The sequence below is a fragment of the Eumetopias jubatus genome, unplaced genomic scaffold (genome assembly GCF_037043125.1).
Source record: "Eumetopias jubatus isolate StellerSeaLion01/CBP00866 unplaced genomic scaffold, mEumJub1_p1.0 scaffold_3, whole genome shotgun sequence".
In the NCBI taxonomy this organism is placed as follows: domain Eukaryota; kingdom Metazoa; phylum Chordata; class Mammalia; order Carnivora; family Otariidae; genus Eumetopias; species Eumetopias jubatus.
The window spans coordinates 46,863,450-46,887,570 of record NW_028274809.1 but is presented as its reverse complement, the minus strand read 5'-3'; the positions used below and the strand labels follow the sequence as shown (position 1 = coordinate 46,887,570).

Below are 24,121 nucleotides of genomic sequence, written 5' to 3'. Positions count from 1 at the left end.
GGTTTGATGGGGAGAGGTACCCTAGCTTCTGTCTTCCTTTGGTCACTGAGTCTTCCAACAATGTCTGCCACTCACCAAATCTACTCAACAGCTAAGGGAAAGAGTACAATATATGTATGGGACAGTGCAAGAAGAAGGCAGGGGGATTAGTTTGAAGGCAAGATAGTTGACAGCACAGATGCCGTTAGAGAGTTTCATAGCTGTTCATCTATTTCACTTTGTTTGCCCTGATTTTAATCACTACCTGCATAGATTATCAAATACAACTCACTTTTGACCCAGATAATTATTGTGGTTCCTAACATTAAAAATACAAGTATTTTGATAGTGAGTTAAAATTTGAAATTAATTACTAAGAATGTTGTATTACAGTTAACTTGTAAAAGTTTTTAATACAGTAATTATCAGTTGTGGAGTTTTTATAAGGCCATTATTCTTCGGAAGATTAATTATACTTGTATGTAAACTAATTCATTTCTCCTAAAATCATTTGAACTCTAAGTAGTTAAGACTATCATTGGATCAGGGCACCTGGGTGGCTCAGTTGGTTATTCAACTCTGGATTTCCACTCAGGTCATGATCTTGGGGTTGTGAGATCGAGCCCCATGTTGAGCTCTACACTGGGCATGGAGGCTGCTTGGGATTTTCTTTCTCCCTCTCCCTCTCCCCCTCCCCATTCCCTTCTCTCTCTCCCTCTCTAAAAAAAAAAAGACTGTCATTAGATTGCTTTAACATAGACAACAACAATATGATTAAAATAATGAAGCAGATAGTTTCTCAAGGACATTTTAGCTCTAACATTTTTTTGAGCCCTTGGTTATCATCCAGTTCTCTCTCTAACGGTGAGGAAATTGAAGTTCTTGCACCTCATGAGGAGATAAGCTTGACTGTTTTCAGTGAACATATGTATTCTAGATAAACATAGGCACTCACCTATTCAAAATCCAGACAATGATATCTACAATGAAAGAAGATATAAAGGTTTTGAAGTAGTTACACAATGAATTTTTTTTGTCCAGATTTAATTATTCACAGGTATTTAAGGTAGAATAAAGACACTAACCTGACTTCTATTTATTTTTCAAAGGGAATTTAATAACCAAAGCTATTCTGTCTTGATCTCACCATTAATAACAAGTTGGATAGCTTCCATTTAGAGGGTTTATGATAGGTTTCAGAATTCAGGATCCACTTATATTCTGCCAGGAACTGCCATGATCTAGTATGACTGCTAAACTGTAAGGTGGCACTCCAAAATCAGTTTTATATTTAAAGTGGTTTATATAAATTTTCTCTGAAACTTATACTGTAAACTTTAAATTTTATAGTCCCTTTGAATCCTTACCATGGTGTCTTTCTGTTCCCATTTTATATAATATTTAGGCTTTTATTTTACCAAACAATTTAGGATTTATGAATTACCCCATCACTTGCTGAGAAATTTTTTGTCTTCTGAGATTGTTTTAGGGATTGAATAATAAATCTTTCCTTTGAATAACACATTCTTTTTTCCCATAATTTTCTAGTAAAGAAAAATATAAATATTTTAACTTTCTAATTATAACTTATTGTAAGACACTGAATTAATACAAAAGTATAACAAATATAAAACAAAAGTTCTCAAAAATTTGACCCCTGACCCTTAATCATTATCAATGCTTTGTTGTATATTTTCCTCCAAATTGTTTGCCTAGGCAAACATATATTAGCATACTACTGTTTCTTTTTATACTTGATAACATTTTGTGAATGTTTCCATGTTTGTTCATATATATTTCATTTTTAATATGTACAGTTTTCATTTCTTCAATTGACTACAGTACATTTAGTCAACCCATTATGCATGTGGATGTAGATTATTTTTTTCAATTCCAGATTAATGGCTCACGAGCATCCTTGTACACTAGTTCAGATATTTCTAAAGACCTTTCTAAAATTAGAATTGTGTAAAAGCTATACTCAATTTATAATTTGGTGGATGCTGCTGAATCTTCCACCAAAAGCTTATATAAATTTATACTTCACAATGATGTTTAAAAGTACCTAACCAATTACTTAATAAAATGTGCACCTTACTGCAATGAATTTATTTGTATTCACTTTTCTTCTCTCCTCATACCCACAAAAGTAGATGATTACTATAGAGATGTTTTTATTAGGTAGGGAGCTTAGCAGTTCTCAAGGTTGCAACTCCCCAAAACAGATACTTTTATGCTGACCTTCTTCTATACTGTTAGGGATTCTCTACTAGCTACTTTCAGTCTGTATTTTATTTACTTAATGATGTGGTAGAGAACAAAGATAGCAAAGAAATATGAAAAGGAAATATGCTAGAATGTTGACAGTGATTGTCTCTGTGGAATGCAAGTATGGCCAATTGTCTTTCTTTTCTATTTTTTTCAGTTTATCTGCTATTATAATATTCAAATTATAAAATAAAATATATAATGTTAGAAATAGGATTATATAATCAAAATATTTTTTAATTCATCCCAGAGTCCTGGGGTCATAAGGAAAAGGCTGGAGATTGGAATTTGTTTGTGGTTAGAAATGGAGAGTAAACCTATCACCTGTAAGTATACTATTTACAGATAGTAAATCTATACTATAGGAAAAGCAGTATCTCCATTCACTAACATGGGAGAGTTGGTGTGAAATGGGCAGAAACTGACATTCCATATTAAAGGAAAAAACTGGGAATGGGAAAATGAGTACTGTGGAACTTTTTTCTTTTGTCTATGTGTACAGTAACTTAGCTGAGGTTGAAATGTAAAAAGCAGGCTTCTAGAACATTTGAAACTGGAAGGTCATGGGGGAATAGACTGTAAGACCCTTTGCCCCAACAGGGAAGCCTCCACAGATTAAAAAAGAAGAGAAGTTGTGTAGATATCTATTGGGTTGGATTTCTTTGCCTGGATACCGTCTGCTCCATGGGCAGAGTTCACAAAGTTATCTTTATTCAGGGATTTTTCTAAATAAAGCCATAAAGCAAGCAATCCATGGTAAAACTATAAACTAGGAAGCTGTTATCAGTATAATTTATCCTAAGATAATTGTCTCATAATTAGAAAACTTTTTCCTTAAGCCATCTGCGAAATTGAAAACCCTGTAAGATTTTAGTAAAAGGTGAAAATTAACTTATTTAGTCCCTTGATCAGCTTTTAAGGAAGAATGAAATTTTAACAAGTGGAAGAGATAGAGGGGGAAATGGGTGAAGGAAAGCACAAAAGTGAGAATATTCCTAGTGTGGGGCACTTTGCAAACTCCAAGCTACCTGAAAAGCAGAGTGCATGGAGAGTATAGTGGGATGCAGGGTTGGGAGAGTAGATATAGACAAAATTAAGAAGGTTTCTGATTACTAATATACCTAGATTTTATGATATAGACATTAATGAACAACCGAAAGTATTGAAGAATGAAAAAGACAGTTCTGCTCTTTCGTGATACATGAAGAAAGCTCAGCCAGGCATGGGTAGGCTGAATCCTGCAGAAGACTTGCAATAAAGGAGAATATAAGATGACCCTAACTGAAGCAGGTATAGTGGAAATGAATAAAATTAAGTACCACATTGACTGTGAGCAGGGAGAGAGGTAGAGAGAAGACAATTCTGGTATTTTTAGACTGATTGACTTAGAAGATGGAATATTTTTAATATATTATGAAATAGAATTATAGTATGAAATATAAGTTTTATAATTTAAAATTTGATCATGGCTTTCTTTCATTGTAGCTTTACTTAGAAAAATCCCTGAATAAAGATAGAATTGTGAACTATGCCCATGTGTTAGCCAGCATCTGAACAAATAAATCCAAGATGTTCGATAAAAGAACACAGGTTTAGAAAAAGACAATTTTAATTTTGACACCCTTCAATGGAAGTACAATATCATGACTCTGTCCCCCCCACAACACTTGAGCAGCTGTCTTCGTATATAGTGTAGGCAACGAAGTCCTCCTTGTGTCTCTCCCTCACCGCATGTCACAGCCATGCTGTAAAGAACAACACCATCTTTCTTATTTATTATTCACAGACTCCCAGTCCCTGTGACAATTCCCATCATAGAGAAGCTACTCTGTATTTGTTGAACTGAACTGGCATTAAGAAGTATAATGGATTTGTGCCTCAGGTCATAAGATAAAATTAGAAACACAGGTTTATAAATCCTCTGAGTAGAGAATACAATCCAAATACACAAAATATGTATTGATGTTTTATAATTATGTTTGAATTTTAGAAGGGTTTTATTTTATTTCAAATAATCATAGTATTAAGTGCATCGAATGAAGATACTTCAGGTCAAGGTTACAGGCTTTAGTTATATTTAAAAATGACCACCAATAAAATGTATACAAATAATACCCCTGATTATTTTTTCCTGCTATAAATTTCCATTGACACTGGGTAATCATTAAAGCCTTCAAATATTAATACTTTTCAGCCCTTATTGTATGCTAAACATAGGGATAAGAATTTTATATATGTCATCATAATCATCAAAAATTTTATGAGCTATTACTTTCCACATATACCAAATGAGGAACATGAGGCCAAGAGTTATGTTATTCTTTCAAGGCCACAAAAAGAGTTGGCAGATAGCAGGACTGGAATTTAAACCCACATCTTTCCTCCCATAAGCCAGTGCTCTTCACCATTATGACGCATCCTCTGAAAACTACTAGAAAATAAAAATAACAGAAAAGATAATTTAATAATTATCAGATAAAGAGAAAGCTGTCACAACTTTCCTTTTATATCCAGTGTCCAAATTCTCTCTTCTTTGAAGCTCAGGTTCAGAATGTCTTCTATATTTCTTACCCTAAGTTACATGCATGAAGTTGGAGTTCATCAAGTTTGAACAGGAAAAAGATATCTAATCCAAATAGGCCATCAAATGAAGAAACTGGAAACAAGTCTTGGGAGTAAGAGTGCTGAGCCAAACAGTATTCAAAGAGCCCAAATATTTGAAGTATTACTGTGTTTGTATACTCAACCTGGACCGATTCTAGAAATAATAGACCAAAGTTCCAGGTGTTTGTATATTCTGCGATCATATTTGCATTGGCCAGTCAGCTATCCATTTAATAGCAATAAGATGTGACAGAAGACTAGAAACCACATTCTACCATGTCCCTAGAAAAGATAGAGGTGGGATTTTCCTAATACATTTTATAATAATGCTTTTCAAACCTATTCCTGCAAAGATTGGTCATTATTCAAATAGAAGTAAGGTAGAGAATTACAACATAGAGTAGCACAGGCTTTTCTAACCTATCCCTCATTCCTAACCTGCTTTATAGCAGTAAATACCAAATTCATATAAAAATAGGGATGTGCCATCTAAAATCAGACACACAGATCAATGGAATAAAAAAGCCCAGAAATAAACCCAAACTTATATGGTCAATTTATCTATGACAAAGTAGGAAAGAATATACAATGGGGAAAAGACAGTCTTTTCAATAAATGGTTTGGGAAAACTGGTCAGCTACATGCAAAAGAATAAAAGTGCACCACTTTCTTTACCATATATAAAAATAAACTCAAAATGGATTAAAGACCTAAATGTAAGACCTGAAACCATAAACTCCTAAAAGAAAACATAGGCTGTAAACTCTTGGACATTGGTCTTACCAATATTGTAGGAGTTTGTCTCCTCAGGCAAAAGCAGCAAAAAGCAAAAATAAACAAGTGGGACTACATCAAACTAAAAAGCTTCTGCACAGAGAAGGAAACAGTCAACAAAACTGAAAGGCAACCTCCCATTACTGAATGGGAGATGCTATTTGCAAATGATGTATCTGAAAAGTGGTTAATATCCAAAATATATAAAGAACTTGTACAATTCAATACCAAAATAACAATTCAATTAAAAAATGAGCCGATGACCGAAATGAACCGAATAGACAATTTTCCAGAGAAGACCTACAGATGGCTAACAAATATATGAAAAGAGGCTTAACATTATTAATCCTCAAGGAAATGCAAATCAAAACCACAATGAGCTATCACCTTATACCTGTCAGGATACCTAGTATCAAAAAGACAAGAAATAACAGGTGTCGGTAAGAATGTGGAGGAAAAGGAACCTTCGTGTGCTGTCGATGGGAGTGTATATTGAGGCATCCACTTTGGAAAACAATATGGATGTTCCTCAAAAAATTAAAAATAGAAATACCATATGATCCAATAATTCCACTACTGAGTATCCAAAGAAAGCAAACACACTAATTTGAAAAGATATATACACCCCTATGTTCACTGCAGTGTTATTTATAATAGCCAAGATATGGGAGCAGCCCAAATGTCCATCAATAGATGAATAGATAAAGATGTGTTGTGTACACACACACACACACACATACACCCAATGGAATACAGTTCAGCCATAAAAAAGAATGAGATCTTGCCATTTGTGAGACCATGGTTGAATCTAGAGGGTATTATACCAAATGAAATAAGTCAGAAAAAGACAAATTCCATGTGATTTCACTTATATTGGAATCTAAAAAACAAAACAAGAAACCTTATAAATACAGAGAACAAAATTGTGGTTGCAAGAGGGCAAGGGGATGGAGGAATACTCAAAATATGTAAAGATGATCAAGAGGTATAAAGTTCCACTTATAAATAAGTCATGAAGGTGTAAAGTACAACATAGGGAGTATAACCAATATTGTAATGACTTTGTATGGTGACAGATGGTAACTAGATTTATGGTGATCATTCTATAATACATATAAATGTCAAATCACTATAATTGGACCCCTGAAACTAACAGAATATTGTAAGTTAACTGTACTTCAATTAAAAAGTGCCATCAAATTAGTATTGTTAATGCATTTGTTTGTAGCTTGTATTCATTTGTGAATAAGTTTTGATTGATAGTTGTATAATGATCAGATATATAATGAGATACAGTATTTTACTTGTTCATATACAATTAGTGTCATACAAAATAATTTGATTTACAAATTAGAAGTCTGTGGGTTTTTTCTTTTAAAAGTATCTGTATATTCAAATTTCAGAAACACTTCTCTGGAGGAATCTCATGATTGGGGCAAAAAAATGTATCCTTGTTAAAAGCAGAGATGGTCCAGGAAGAAAAGGATTAGCAAAAGTAGTCAGTGGTCACTGGAGGTGACCGTATCTGGCTGGCAGCAGTTTTGGCAGAGGGGAAGTGCTACATTTTTGTTTCTCACCAGCTCTGGTGTCAGGAAGTAGAAGGTCTTAGGGATCCTCTCCACAAGTTACCTATTTTTGGAAAGCCAGCTTGTCAGAAAATCAGTGTATGAGGCACCAGATTCACCATGCAGGCATATTTAAATTAGGAGGGAATACCTATGCTTCTGAACACATTATGAAAAATAGGATGCTCTGCTAGGACTATTTAAGTGGATTTTTGATGAAGTGGGGTTTTTCAGAATTGTTGACAGTTCTAGTGATTAACTGTGGAACTCTTTAGATTATGGGGGATATTTTCTTTGCAGAAACTTTCCGTGGTCAAAATGTGTAAGCAAATCTTCAACAAGAGGCCAAATAGGTGACAATGTTTTCTTGCAAATCTATAAATTAATTGTATCAGTGATGGTGTCTGACTTTCAGGCAATTTATGTAACATCCCTTGCAAAAGGCCAATGATAACCAAAAATTTGTTATAAGATATATATGTATATATGTGCGTGTTTATGTTTTATGTTTATGTTTTTCTTTTCTCTCCATTTTTTTAACATGTATATGGAATACGACCAGTAGGTTATACATTGAATACAGTCAGGAGAGAGAGAGAGAGCCTCAAGTACCTAAATGGTTTGCAGAATGATACTCAATCATTTTCCCTTGACTTAGTGGCTTCCAGGAAGCAATAAGGACTACGTCAAATATATAGGTGTTCCTTTTCTCTGTCAGAGACCGAGACTGAGTTGCCAGTAGGCTTTTGAAGTCTATCAGAAAATTTTGTTTTTCCAAAATATCATGTAGCTGATGTAGTCCCAAGGCAGCTATTAAGAGTTGACATAGAGAAGTAAAGGCGCTATGAGAACCAAGGAAAGAAATCACTTTTTTAAAAAAGATTTATTTGAGAGAGAGAGCAAGCAAGCATGAGGGAAGGGGCAAATGGAAAGGGAGAGAGAATCTCAAGCAGACTCCCCGCTGAGTGCAGAGCATGATGCAGGGCTCAATCTCACAACCCTGAGTTCATGACCTGAGCCGAAATCAGGAGTTGGATGCTTAACTGTCTGAGCACCCTGGGCACTCCAAATCAGTTTTTTAATCAATGGGTCAGGTCCATTCAAAAAGCCCAGAATCATATGAAACTGATGAATCATAAAATTAACCCCTGAAATTAAAAATATACTATATGTTAACTAAATTGCATTTAAATAAACAATTACAGATAAATAAATAATTCCTTAAAAAAAAGCCCAGAATCAGTATGAACACTTGAGAACATTAATTTTTCTTTGATAGACTTTTACCAATGAGCTCCATTGAGAGGACTATATTAACTATGTGCACATAAATATTAAAACTTTATTAATTGTATGCTATCAGAGGCATCACATATACGATATAAAGCAGAAATATTAACATGTGCATAAAATGCTACTTTATCCTAAAATGGACATGGATGCATGAATGCAGAAGGTGGTCAGAAGGACTTGGTAAGTATGATCAACATTCTTCCAACTATCATTTGTTCTTTATAACTGTGGATCACAGAATTAATAAATAAAAAATGTGAGCCACCTGGCCTATGCATAACACTGATCTGAATACAAAGAAGGGAAGATCTGCAAAACATAAAACATTGGTCTCTTTCCTCAAAAAACTTGTAATCTAGTCAGTGAGGCAGAGCTAAAACAACATCAACTAATATAAGCATTAAGGGAATCAAAATAGGAAGCCAGGAGAAAGGAAGAGGAAGAAGACTTCCTTGTGGGGGTGAAAAGGCAGCTTACAAGAGGAGGGCCAGTGAATTTTAGGAAGGAGAAACCAAACAAAACATCGGGAGCCATGAGAATGGATAATTTATGTTTATTAATAACAGAGTAAATAAGTTCTACCTAATGACAGTGTCTATTTGGAAGGGACAGAAAAATCTTGTATTTAGTGAGACAAAAATCTGGACTAGTTAGAGGGCCAACAGATAATGCAGACAAATCTAAGACAAGTGGATGAGGCTAAATTAACACAGAAAGAATGTATCTGTTAAGTTTTTAATTTATTTTTCTGTAAAGCAAGAGAAATATGTAAACTTGATTGATTAAAGATACTCTGAGCCTAATATAATGGATATATGAAATTAGGACAGCAATGTCAAAAACGTTATATCTAATAATTGTCACATATGACTCTCTTATTCTGTCTTTTTCTGTCTCTCCATATACACACGTAAGCACATATACATACATATATATGCATGTGTCTATATACATACATATAGCAAATGTTTTCTTTAACGTGTCTGATATATAACCATATATTAATATATATATTATGTCTGATCTCATTGATATCTATCTGACGTCTATGACACCTGGTTTGCCTAAGCCAGTATTAGTCCAAGCTCATTTTTTTGGTAGATCATGTCCCAACATGTATGTGATTTTTTAAAAATTGAAATACTTTTAAAATCTATCCACTAAAATGACAGACCCAGTTTTCTGTGTGTGTGTGTGTGTGTGTGTGTGTGTGTGTGTGTGTGTGTGTGTATTTAAGATAGATCTTTTTTTTTTGGCATCCCCCTTTCATTTTCATTCGTGTCCCTGTTTCGATGACATAAGATGGTGGAGATACTCGAAACACGCAGGATTGCTAGTCTGAACAAGACAGGTAGACAGAAAATGGAGAGAGGACAGGAATGAATATTTCTTTAGAAAAAGCAATAGAAGGACTGACTAGAAGGAGGGGATGATCAGAGGAGAGTATCAAGTGCTCAAGCTGAAATAGCTGGAAAATGGTGGCAGAACTCTGGAAGTTTGGAAAGCTGGAACTTTTGAAAAGACAAAGGAAAGTTACATAAAGTTCTTTTGGCTTCAGAGCCCCATGATACTTCTACATGACAATATTCTCAACTTGTTTCTACTAAACACATTTGAACTGTGTAAGTTTCCACAGACCTGTGTTTAGGTCTATTGTCATTTCCCTTTTAAAGGTTAATTATAGTTTTGTGACTGTATGTGTACTGAAGCACTTAGCTGAATAAGTAGAGATCGTATGAGTGTCTGAAATATCAACTTCTGCGAAGAAGAACTTACAAAGAGTTGTTTTGCAGGTTAGAAACTAAGGCCTGGGAAGTTAGGGGTATTGCTCTGAATCCCACAGGTAATGATAATGAGTAATATTTCTATAGCATGGAATAGGTATCAGGCACCATGCTAAGTGAGCCATGTATATTGACTGATTTTACCTCACAACAAAACCTATAAGGTGAGTACTATATTATTACCATCCTCATTTTACAGTGGGAAAATAAGGTTCAGAGAGGTTAAGAAGTAACTCAAGGCTGCGCAGCTAATAAGTGGAAGTACTGGGATTTGAGCCCAACTCTTCAGGCTCAGAGTCTTTTATCTACTATATTGTAGTGCTAGTCACAAGGGAAAAGTCAAGAAAAACTAATTGTGGTAGTTTTTCATTCTGAAGATTGTGTACAGAACTACACATGTTTAGAGGGATTGTTTTAGAATGATTTCTCTCACACATGTAGTGAGAACAAACATTTACTTTACCTACATGGATATACTCATTAATTCAGCCAATCCAAACTCAAATACTTTGCTCTCATTTGTACATATGGATGTGCTTACAAAAGATTTTATAAAAATCTCTTTAAGGAAGGGCAAGCCTCAATCTTTGAGATACCTATATAGCCTACTAATAAGGAAATCTGGAAATAAACAGAAAATTAAACCTAGATAGCACTTGGTAAGCATTCAAATATCTTCAGTCAAGAGGGCTCACTGGAGGGGCGCCTGGGTGGCTCAGTTGGTTAAGCGACTGCCTTCAGCTCAGGTCATGATCCTGGGGTCCCAGGATCGAGTCCCGCATCGGGCTCCCTGCTCAGCGGGGAGTCTGCTTCTCCCTCTGACCCTCTCCTCTCATGCTCTCTCTCTCTCTCTCACTCTCTCTCTCTCTCAAATAAATAAATAAAATATTTAAAAAAAAAAAAAGGGCTCACTGGAAAAAAATTCTCAAGCTTATACGTAATATCATGGTAGTTAAGAATAAACAGTGAACAAAACTTCTAAAAGGTTTCTTTCCTATTATCGTGAAGAGAAACATTAAAATTATATTTACAAATATTCTCCTTCGTAACAATAGCATAATCCAGCTATATTTTTGGAATATTCAAATACTCTAAGGATTGTTATTTAACGGAAAGAATTTTAAATGAATGCTATCCTATTTTTATTGTGGGGCATGTTATTATTCCTATGCACTGAATCAAAATTAAAACGATTTATATCTTTTCAAAAGAAACTAATGCAGAGAAGCTTATACATTTGCTAAAACCTTGAACCACAAGGTTTTACATAAACATAGAACCATATTTTCTTAAATTATAGTAAAATATATTAATATAATTGCAAGCTCTGACAGATGTAATTATTTTTGAGCTGGAATATCAACAGTGTCTTCATAGACCTCAGCAAAAGCCTTTGGTGGAGTAGAAAAGGGATAGTCTGGGTATAGGAAAAGTAGGGGCACAATTGCCTTCTGACATTATGCTACTTGGATGAGGTCGAGTAGGGCTCATCTAGGTCTTAGTGAAGAGGGATGGCTGCATTTCCACCTTCTGCATCTTGGATGGGGTGGACGAAGAATCGAGTAGATCTTAAAAAGAGTGAAGGCACAGCTTCATTGTCCCCCTTTTCATGTTAGCCACTCTTTGTATCAAACTTCCTATAGTAGCTATTGCAACATTATTTCATGCTTTAACTTAGGAATGTTACAAAACAAAAGAGTGAGAAATGAATACTCCTAGAAAAAGAAGAAAAGGGGTCAAATTGGCTAGAGAAATTTAGGTTTTGAGGCAAATATATACAATAAAAAAATAATTCTCTAGACAAAGAAAGGAGGTTTTCCCTAATTTTAAATGCACTTACTATGAAAGAATTAAATGTCTATTGTTTTCAATAAAAATCCTCTTAGTCTTGTTTTCTTTTAGATTCATGTTGTGAATTTTTACTGTTTCCTTAGTTAATAATTTACTGTTATAACCATTAGTTTGTTTTTTATACTTTTCATTGTGCAACTACATAAAAATGTAGGACATTTATAAGACAGTATTTAAAACTCATTCACTTTCTCACACATATTTTGTCTCCTCCTTTCTATTTTGGCAGTGTGCATGCCAAAAATCATGATTTTTATACTTGATAAAACTTTAAGGCAAAACTTTCTTCTTACTCCATTCATTATAATGAAAAATGAATATAGATCTCTATCTGAATTAGTGAAGCAATCCAAACAAAAAATATTGAAACATATTGAAAACTGATTTCATGCATTTATTAGTAGATATATTGTATCACATGTCTCTTTAAACCCATTAAGTTTGTCATTCTAAACTTTCACATCTTTCACACAATAAGATTTAGCATGCTTTTCAACATGTGATACTTAACTGGATAAAACAAAATGTCACTGAAAGACACAGGGCTGAAAGGACACAAAGAAACAATGCAATGAAATTACTTAATTTCACAGATAATAAATCAGAACTACAAAGCTATTTATTATCATTATTACAAACAAAGTAGTGTTTAAAAACTAGACTCAAATTCATCTGGTACTGAATTCATTGCTCTAATTATAGAATCCAGTCTAAGGACCTGAAGGCATTTCAATATACTGTTTTCAAACTCCCTCTGAAATTCTGCATGCCATTCATGACATCTCAAGTGCTATTAGAACACTGCTCGAATACCTACAATTTAGGGACTCTCATTCCTATGGTACCCACTGATTTTTTAAGACCTCACATTAAAAAATAAACACTTTACAGAAAGAAACTTATACTTTAGATTTCATGCATTAATCCTGATTCTTTGACAGGGTTAAGGGAAATAAGGAAGGGTAGGGATGTGGGGAGGAGGGAGGTGAGGGATGTACAGAACTTAATTTTTCTTTCACATGATAGTGCTACAAGTACTGAGAGCATATATAATGTTCCCTCTTTGGGTCTCACATCACCTTACACTTTCCAGGCCTTCTGTAAACATGTTTCCAGTTCTCTTTGTGGCTTCTAAGGTATGGCATTCAGAGCTGAAGCAAAGCCCGCAGACATGATCGGGTCAGTGTGGCACTGAACTTCATTCCAGATAGGGAATAGTCAACATGTGCAGCTTTAAATCCATCTGGGCAGAACTTCTGTCTGCTGTTTGCTTGCTTGCTTATTTGTTTGTGTAAAGAGAGATGCTCAAAGACTTTCTGATTCTGATTCCCACTGGATTCTGACACACAGCTGCTGTGGAGAACCCCTGCTCTGCGCACTGTCTCTTTTTACCCCAGGGCTACAATTTTAATAGCTACAGAACTCCTTCAACTCATGTCAACTTTACATTTGAAACTTTCACTTGGACTGCTTTGAAGCAAGATCTCCAATTCGTGAATGAGCACATGTGATTTTTAAAATTTAGGTTGGACCTTATATTTATCCTGTTAACTTTCACCTCTCTCAGTTTTTAACTGCCCAGATATTTGTAGTTTCCGGTTATGTTTTCCAATATTTTTACTATTTTCCAGCTCTGCATTTTTTGTGCATTTTACTATTTTCCAGCTCTGCATATTTTCTGTATGTTTGTTAAATTTGATAAATACATTGACAGGGTATAGCCCAGAAAAGAATTTTGCAGAAATCCAAAAGACAGTTCTCTTCAGAGTGACATAACCTTTGGTGATGGTTATTCAACAAATTCCTAATCTGTCCTGTGACTAAACACCTGAGACCTTGCCCAATGCCATGCTCAGTTAAAGAGCACTTTACTGCCTTTGACTCAATGCTGCCATTATAATAATTTACCATCAGACATTGATGCTGTTAATTCTGAGCATTATTTTATAAGATAAATTTGGCATAGAGTTAAATATCATAGGAAAGTTTTCATATATATAATCAGAAGGCTCCTTCAAAGCATACTTTAAAATAGAGGAAAATTATCACGCTTATGGGATTGAAAGACAAACATTTTGAATCTCAGTATTTCAACACACCCATTATAAGAGAACAAGAGCTATATATATATATTTAAAGCAAGGTTCTAATATACATTCCACTTCTATTGTTACCAAAATATTTTTCTGGGAGCAATTTAAAAAAAAGAGAGATTCTTACCCAGAAAGCTGGGAACCTTGGTAGGCTGGGAAGTGACAGAATCATTATTCACAGAATCAGGCGGGGACACAGTATTCGTAACATTAAGCGTTGTCAGACTATTCACAGGACTAAATGGTATTGTATTACCCGTAGACTCAGGCAGTACTGTATTATTCACAGCTTGTTCCAACTGAAGATCATTCACTGGAAAAAAAAATACAGCCAATTAAAATACAACATTGTCCTAAGTTCATAATTATACACACAAAGCAAACACAGTGGTTGTGTTAAGAAGAGTAGACATCGGGGTGCCTGCGTGGCTCAGTTGTTAAGTCTCTGTCTTCGGCTCAGGTCCTGGGATCGAGCCCCTCATCAGGCTCCCTGCTCAGTGGGGAGCCTGCTTCTCCCTCTCCTGCTCCCCCTGCTTGTGTTCCCTCTCTCACTGTTTCTCTGTCAAATAAATAAATAAAATCTTTAAAAAAGAAGAAGAAGAGTAGACATCTATGGACACCAAAGTGGCTCAGTCCATTGAGACTTCTGATTTTGGTCCATGATCTCATGGGTCTTGAGATGGAGCCCCCCACTGGGCTCTGCACTCAGTGGGGAGTTGGTTTCAAGATTCTCTCCCTCTGCCCCTCCCCCAGCTCATGCACACATGTATGTACGCACATGCAATCTCTCTCAAAGAAAAAAATCTTTAAAAAGGAGTCTTCTAGAAATTTTATTCACATTGCTATGTTAAATTAATGAACAGTAAATCTTTATACATATTGTTAGTAAGATCATATTTCTGTGAGTAACTTTGTAGTTCTTGGCCAAAAAAAGGTAACAGTTAAAGTTTAAGGCATCCTTTAATAAATTTCATGGTCAGGTAAAACTGATTGATTTTAGGTGGTAGGTTCCAAAGAACTATTTGTCCTCAAATTGTTGTAAACCTAAGGGATTTCAGCAGCCCTATTCTTATGCTTACATTGTACTAAAATTCTCAGGAAAGAAAATTAAATAATGTAACCTAAAATAAGTCTCTGGAAATAAGTTCCCCTCTACATTTCTTAATTTTCTGTTCCTTTTTTTAAGTTAACACAGCGACTAATTTTTATCAAACTTAGTGGATGCTACTGTATCTTCATCTGTATGGGTGAAACAAAAATCTAGGTAAACTTGAACATCCTTTAAGTTGCCTTATTTTTTAAAGAATGCCAGTAAATGAAGTAAAATGAGATGGGAAATAAACTTACCTAAACTCTCACAGGTTTGCTTGCATTGATCCAGTGATTCAAAGTTGTTTTGATTGCCAAGGCACCCACCATACTTGAAATCTTCACATTTCTTTGACTCATTGTTATAAAAATACCTAGTTATATAACCTCGACAGACTCCACTGTCTTCCCCCAAAAAGCAGTAATCTGGCTTTTCTGGAAATTATAAAAATGTCAGAAAGCAATATACTTTTTTGTGAATAATTGAATTATGCTGATTAAATATGCGAAATAACTAAGTTGAAATTATTTAAGGAGTAAACATGAAAAGTTAAAGATACAAGGTAAAAACGGAACTTTATCCACAACTGCACAATATTAAAATTGCCCACTATGTCTGTTGTGACATTTAGAATAAGGAAGATGTATCTATTGTCACAGATTGTTGATACTGGAATTTCAAGTTCTAAATTTCTCATCATAAATTAATAGGGCACCTAACTATCAACTATTTCAGGAATTGGAAGAGTAAAAGATGTTATTTTACCTTTGGTTTGGAAGAAATATTCAAAAATTCATAATATTACAAAATGTTATGGCAAAATTTTGGCTCAGTTATTCTTTTTAGGTGTACATGCATTGACATTTAGGAAAGAAATAGGAATATTTCATATTTTTCAGGTATAGGCTCCCATTAGGGAAAGAAGTGTAATGTGTTGCTTCATTACAATGGTTTCAATTTTAAAAATATTGGAGTAGAAGCTTTGAGGTGTATGGAAGCTTTCATGTCTATTCTTAGAAGTTCCTGAATTCTTATTCTGGAATCTGTATTAGGTTAGGCATGACATCCTCCGCCACTGTGTCTCTTGTTTTTCTTCTTTCTGGCATTGGAGTGACTCCAACAGTGCAAAGGCAGAAAGGAAATACATGTTCAGGGATTGGAGAGGCTTTTGAAAAAAAATCTAATGCCCTTTCTTTGATAGTGCTCCAAACCAGATTAAACACAGCTGTCACAGAAGTTGGGCCACTGTGATCTACATTACAGGCCTTGTCTACAGGCATCCTCTGTAAAGAAGAGAATTAAACTTATTTTCAAAATTATGATCGCAAGATATATGGGGCTTAAATTGGCGAAAGTTCCAATTTCCCCACTTTTTCCCTGCAACTGTATTATCAGGGTGGCAAAAATGAACTGTAGTATCCTTTTCCATTTTAAAGCAACCTGTTCTATCTCAGGGAAGCATCACTTGGGAGGTTACTATAAAAAAAGCATATATTTAATGGTAATGATTTCTGCAACAGTTGCAAATCTTCGGAAAGGCTGATCTCCTATGAGAGCATTGTTTTATTAATAAAACATCCCATTTTAATGTAGTGTAAAATATCTACTATAACTTCTCAAAGTACCAATTTGAGAGTTTTGTTTATTGTTTATTGCCTCTTGTTTCTCACGGTGAATATTACTATTATCCCCATAGCAACAATTTGTGGTTAAGTGTAATTTATGGGACAAGGAAAAAAACTAATTCTTTAAATTTTTGTAATACTTTTTTATAAGAGAATGAGGAAAAAATTTAATTGCTATTATTTTCATTTGTTTTGGCCTTAGTATGTACTTCTTATGAAATTTTAAATCATCTTAACAGAGAATATAAGAATTCTATGTTTAACAAAAAAGAGTAGGTAAAATATACTGCATATAAAGAATAGAAAATAATAAATTATGCTGAGAAGTGTAATTAAGAAATTATGCAACTAGAAGCTGCTATTATTTATGAGGCCCTGTTCTAGGACATAAATTTATTTTAGGACAAAGTTGAAATTGCACACTTGTAATTCCGCTTGGGCCTACAGTTTAAAATAAGGTTACAAATCAAGAAATTCATGCCCTATATTCCTCAGATAAAGTAACATTTGTACTAAATCTGCATACACAATCCTTGCTCTAGACTGATGCTTGGTTAAAACAAGAACACGGATTTTAAGCTACAAACTTCCACAAACCACATTCAGTTTTACTATTAACTGTTATTTGAGGCTGCATACTTGACAATTGTCTTAACCCAAACTATTTCAAAGAGGTTGTCTTTGTAACTGGTCCAATGTTGATACTAAAAAGCATATCACAAAGTTAACTTGAAGTGGATACGTCCAGAGGTCTTTATTCTGAATGGGTTTTGGCATCTGAACATTGTTTAACACATGTGAATAGTATTGATTAGCTTTATTCTCTAATTTCCATATGTAATATCAGTTAAGAATGAAGAGAAGAGGAACTCCTAACTAGGACACTACATTATCTACCTTACTGCTCTCTGACCACCTGCTAAGCCAGGTGACTTTCCAACCTACCTCCCTGACTCTTGACAAATGTATTCATTCAAGTTGCCTCTTGATCTTTGCTCTTCCTTTGACACAGCAAATCCCTCATCCTTGGGTCTCCTACTTACTGTCATATCTCCTATAAATGCTGAAGTTGAACTCTACAGACTGGGGATTCTGGAGGCTTGGTGATCTCACTGAGCAAACAAGGTAATGAACTCAATAGGTTATAATCAAAATTGAGGAGACGTTATTTTGCTCTTGAATACTACCACTATTCTAAGATTAAGAAATCTATAAACCTACACAGAATGGAGAATAATTTTTACTTTGTATCTAAGGAAATGTCATATTTTTTTCTTAATCAAGTTAGCACCAATCTGACAAAACTCATAAAAAATGTAGATTTAGAACTTGTTAAAGGTAAAAGAGCTCTATTTCCCTGAATGTGCTCATTTTATAGTCAAGGAAATAGGAGTTCAAATAGAAGTGATTCCTCTAGTTCATAGCAGAGGTATGCCCCTTTGCATGCCATATTCTTTTTCCTCACACCTAGTAATTTATACTGTGCTTTATAATTTATAAGATTGTTTTTCATACACTGTCAGTTTTTGACTGGAGCCAATTAACTTTGGTAAAAATAAAATATTGCATTTTTGGAGAAATATCAATTAATATGAATTAGAAGAAAAAGAATGATTGAATTCCAAATCATTAAATATACATTAAATAGCATAATTTTATAGTAAATTTTATCTGCATACATTTTTTTCCTAATTTCACATTTTTGAAAAAATACCCTAACATTTAAATGTTGGTATTTCCTTTCACAAAGATATCATCTTTTACTTGGTGGATAAAACCCTCTATTGGTAAATATTCTGTATTCTTGGATACTACAGATAATGAATTTCATTTAATTGAAACACTGAACATTTCTGTAAAGATTAATTCAATTTTATAGAAAGCTATTTTAAAATTTGTAAATAAATACATTCACTGATAGTGTTTGTACAATCTTTGCCACTGAATTTATTTTATAAATTTTGATTCAGTCTAGTAAGTCTTAAGTTTATCAGTCACAAAAGCATTCAACTCTTTCTCACACAATTAAATCAAAGTCAGAAAAATTAAAATACACTTTGAATTTTGTAACTCTTTCATTTCCCAAGTTAAATAATTTGATCCCTTTGTTCAGCATTTTCTCATTCAAATGTAGATGATGTAAATGGTAATTGGACCAAGTCAGCTTCTAGACCTTTACTAAAAGGAGTATCTTTCTTGATCTACTGATATATTTTTTCATGTGCTAATGTAACATATTAATCAGAAAACTATTTTTAGCTAAAACCAATAAATAATTTAAATCACAAAATAAAAGCTAAGTACACACACTAATGTTGACAAGAGCAATCACTTAGTGTTAAATATCTCCACTTACTTCTGCATATAGGCTTTGACAACTCAAAGACATATATCAATTCAGGGAAATACTGGATATAACTTGCTAAAGATACACAATGCTGAGATTATCAAGGGAGTAGAGATCTGAGAACTAACAGCATCTAAATTACTGTTCAACAGATGTTAAAATAGCATGTGCATGGCTGTGGAATTTGACTGATCTAATACTAAATATCATTCTGCATTAGAATGAGAGTAAATATAGTGTTTGAAGACTTCCATACCAAATATCATATATGTTATTTTAAATTTTTCATTATATCCACTGAAATAAAACACCATTTCAAAGATTGTATGGATTTATGATGGAGTCCATATCAAAGAAAACTAAGAATTGAATTTCTAAGTGTCTTGCATAAATTCTAATTAGCATATAAATGAATGTTTACCTTTTTCTAATGTTGTCTCTATCTTGGCCTTTGGATAAACTGCAAGAAAAAACAGTATGTGCATCAATTATCAAAATTTATATAAATAAATTATATATAAATTTCAATTTAACAAACTAGGATGATGTATTTATTATCATTAAAATTATTCTTATACATAATACCAATAAATAGTTTAAATTTCTTATTTTCTCTAAAGATTAAATAATTTTAATTTTTATAGATATGAGGCCATCTGCACTTTAACATAATAATGTCTCAAAACTGGTGTTGAAAGTTTCTAACACATTAACAAAAATAAGAATTCATGGTGAACTACATTTGCTATTCAAAACACCTATGACTGAAAAGCATTAAGATAATGTGAAATATGAAAGTAATTCAAGCAGCATACTTTGCATATCAAAACATAATTTCTATAGAGACTTGGTAGTAGGGGTGGAAGAAACCAGAATTATCTCCTTTCCTGATTCCTTGCCCTGCTGCATTGTTTCAACCCAATCACAAGTTTTATTAGTATTTCCAAGTACAGAAGAGAAATGAAGCAAAAGGTATCTGTGACATATTTTTTGGTTCAACCTCAAAGAATTAATGGAATTTCTCCACTCAAAAACTAGAATGCTACTTGTCTTTCACCCACTATATTCAAGTACAGATGCTAAGTTCTAATTTAAATGATAGGTAATGAAATTCAAATCAATATAATAAGTGAAGTTTTAATTTGCTCATGTAAACATTAGGAAGGCTGAGTGATGTATGTTGTATAATCATGTTCTGCAGAGAAAAGCTGTGGTCAATGCAGTTTATAATTAGTTGTATGGCCAGAGAGACAGGGGGTTGGGGGAATGAGTTGGCTTATATGCCCCTTTCAGCCAAAAGTCAGCAGCTAGGTTATTCTTCGGAATATAAAATATCTTTGAAAGAGAAGGTAATGAGGCCTTTTTTTTTTAAAGATTTTCCTATATTTTATTAAATAGTCTTTTTAAAAAGATATATATATATATATATAATTGTATTTTAAATATTAAGAAAACCTCAGGAGTCTTTCTCATTGTAAATAACCAACTGTCAATGTGTTTCAATTAGATAGTGGATTGTCATAATAAGCTTATATTGAAATATTTTAATATACAATTAATTTGTTACAGTTTTAATTTATAAGGGCAAAGAAAATATATACAGATAAATATTACATCAGACTAGAGTGCTAAATAATCATTTTTACTGTTTTGCCTACTGACAGTAGCCATTGGATGGGAACAGAAATGCTTGATTTCAATGTTCATGCAATATTAAAAGAGATAACTTGTTTTCTGATTCCATTCCAAATTGGATTAATTTAGCTGGCATGCATGTGAACTAACTCAAATATGTGTTTTGGCACACTGGAATTTAAATGTATTTGTAATAACAATGATTATCTTTGAGGATTCTGAAAATAACATGGACACCCTATTTAACTGGTATTTATGCCAACTAATTACAGTCTGAAAAAATAAGTAAGTTTTACAGCAAATTATCCAAATTATCTTTTCCTAGATTTATTTAAAACATAACATTTATTAATGATGTCTTCAGGAGTAATGAGAGTATGTTTCACTAATTCCCATTTTAGTAATTTCTTGAAACCCAACATATATGAATTCACATTTTAAATATTTTATGATGAATATTATAATGTAATTAATATACAACAAATTAATTTGTAATTTTATGACACATTTTAGTAATTGTAATTTTACCCTTATTCTTTCTTTATCTTTTTCTCTTATATTGGAGAGCAGAGGGTAAGAGTTTAAGATTAACTTTTAATGATTCTGATTTGTTGAAGTCAGCCTAGAAAATATTCTAAGCAGGTGGGAAAATGACTGTATGGGCAGAATATTCTCATTACTAAATGGGTCTTCACGGTTCCAAACAAATAAAACATGAAATGACAAATTTAAAATATAAAGAGAATGGAAAAAGTATTAACATGCTCTTTAATTCTCTATGGGGAAAATTCTCAAATCCCCATGAAAAGCCAACAAGTCACAAGTAGCCCAACTAATAAAATAGCAATTAATATAAACAGCATACTTTCTAGAACCTTTATACCTGTTTCAGGATTTGATGAAATTCTATGAAATTAATTGTACTACTTTTAACCATGCTGTAGAGGCTGATTGCTAGAAAGCTGAATGAGAATTTGATAATTTGATCTCTTTAGTCTAATTCTTTAATTTCCCACACTACATTACCATCTATTTTTCAAAAAATAACAATCAAAGATAATGTTGTTTAGGCTATAGGAAAAAAGCAACTAACCCAAAAGACAAACATTTTGAAAGACATGTATTTGAAGCCATTTTACAAACTTAACTTCTATTTTTTAAAAAAAATTATTAACCTTATTTCCATGTCTCTATTATTACATAGGTAAATGCACCAAAAAATATACATATTTGGAAAAAATTAATAAAACAACTTTATGTGCAAAAGGAGAGCTGTGCCTACATAGCAAACTAAACACATTCATAGTTCCTATTCTCTGAAATATTTGGCTTGCTTTTATTCTCAAGCATGGTAGTTTGCAAGATTGAGTTCTCACTGGTCTTCCCAAATAATACAAAACTTCATCTTTCAAGCCTTAATATATAAGATATCAATCATATTTTGATTTTATGTCTCCTATGCTTATACCATCTCCCCTTTACCTAGGAAAAGCACTTAAGAAGTGATATGAATTTTGGGGGTGCCTGGGTGACTCAGTCTGTTAAATATCCAACTCTTGATTTCAGCTAGGGTCATGATCTCAGGGTCCGGAGATGGAGCCCCTTGTCCTGCTGGGCATGGAGCCTGCTTGAGATTCTCTCTCCCTCTCCCTCTGCCCCTCCTCTCCCCCTCGGTCACACACACTCTCTCCCTAAAAAAAAAAAAAAAAAAAAAGCTGATACGAATTTCTATAATGAAACATTTAGTAAAATTCTGTCAACAGAATATTAAGTAATTAACACATATTAAACAAAAAAACAACCAAAAATTTTTCAAAATAATTACGTTGATCTTGGCTGACTGTAAAATAATTAGGTTCTCAGCATAAATAGGGCCACTGATTTCACTGGCTGCTTCCATAATATTCATACCTTATCATGGTAACTAAGCAGCATGTTTTAGACATGTGTAAAAATTTAAACTGCTATGAACATAATGAAAAAATATGTAATTTAGCAGATAGAGATATTAACAGGCATGGCAGGATAAAATGACATTTGATGTCATCATTTTCTAAAGTTTCTAAGTGCTTTCAAGCCTACAGTCACATTATTTACTTGAAAGGATCTTTCCCTTGAACAAGAAATATAAATATTAGTATACATAACATTAATGATTTTGGTCTATGTGATTATCACATCCTCAATGTGCACAGTAAGAAATTGAGCTTCAGAAAGTAACAACATTCAGGATTGAAACAAAACAAGCTTTTATCCCATTTATTTTTATTAAACTGTTGTTCTATTCATAACATAATGTGTCCATCTTCATAGAACATCAGTTAACTCTGATGGTGTAGTCTATTTTTGACTATTCTATTCCACTAATTTCTGTCTGTCCTTATTCTCACATTATTCTGCTCAATTTCGGCAGCTGTGCTATAAATCTTGAAATCGGGTAAAGTCTGGGGCACCTGTGTGGCTCAGGCTATTAGCATCTGACTCTTGGTTTCTGTTCAGGTTATGATCTCAGGGGTGTGCGACTGAGGCCCACATTGGCTCTGAGCTCAGCTCAGAGTCTGCTTGAGGTTCTTTCTCTCTACCCCACCTCCCCCCCAACCCCTCCCTCTCCCTGCTCACTCACATGTGTGCATGTGCTCTCTCTCTCTCTTTTTCTAAAATAAAAAAAATCTTTTTTTTAAAAAAGGAAATCAGATAAAGTCCTCCAAATTTGCTCTTTTATTCAGAATTGTTTTAGTCATCCTAGGTCCTTTGTACTGCATATCATTTTTAGAGTTGACTAATTAATATATAAACAAAAATGTGCTGGAATTTGATTGGTATAGAATAAAATTTCCAGATCCATTTGGGGAGAATTTACATCTCAACTAAAGTGAATCTTTCAATCTATTGTTTTATATCTCTGTTCATTAAAGTCTTCTTTATTTGCCAATGAATTTTTAACAATGTTTTATGGATTCCATTGTAAATGTTATGCACTTTTTTATTTAAATCCATCACTAAGAATTTCATGTTCCATTATTTTAAATGAAATTGTCTTTTTAAGAATTTTGTCTAATTTTCTATTTGTTCATTGCCAGCATGTATGTAAATATTTACATTGTCCTTTTATCCAGTGAGATTTCTAGTCATCTGCAAGTTCCTAAAATTTTTCATATATATAATTGGGTTTTCTCTCAGTCATGTGGATGCTCTGGGAGATGTTCCATTTAC

The 24,121-nt window shown here is 33.4% G+C and overlaps 1 protein-coding gene across 1 annotated transcript in view; it reads right to left on the bottom strand.

The window, feature by feature from the left end:
* Nucleotides 1–24,121, bottom strand: part of TFPI (tissue factor pathway inhibitor) — a 62,254-nt gene that overhangs the window by 3,334 nt on the left and 34,799 nt on the right. Inside the window, exons 4-6 of the mRNA XM_028124905.2 lie at nucleotides 19,695–19,733; nucleotides 15,559–15,735; nucleotides 14,339–14,524 (exon numbers count right to left, since the gene is read on the bottom strand). Of these exons, the coding sequence (XP_027980706.1) occupies nucleotides 14,339–14,524; nucleotides 15,559–15,735; nucleotides 19,695–19,733 (402 nt within the window). The remainder of the gene's footprint in view (nucleotides 1–14,338; nucleotides 14,525–15,558; nucleotides 15,736–19,694; nucleotides 19,734–24,121) is intronic.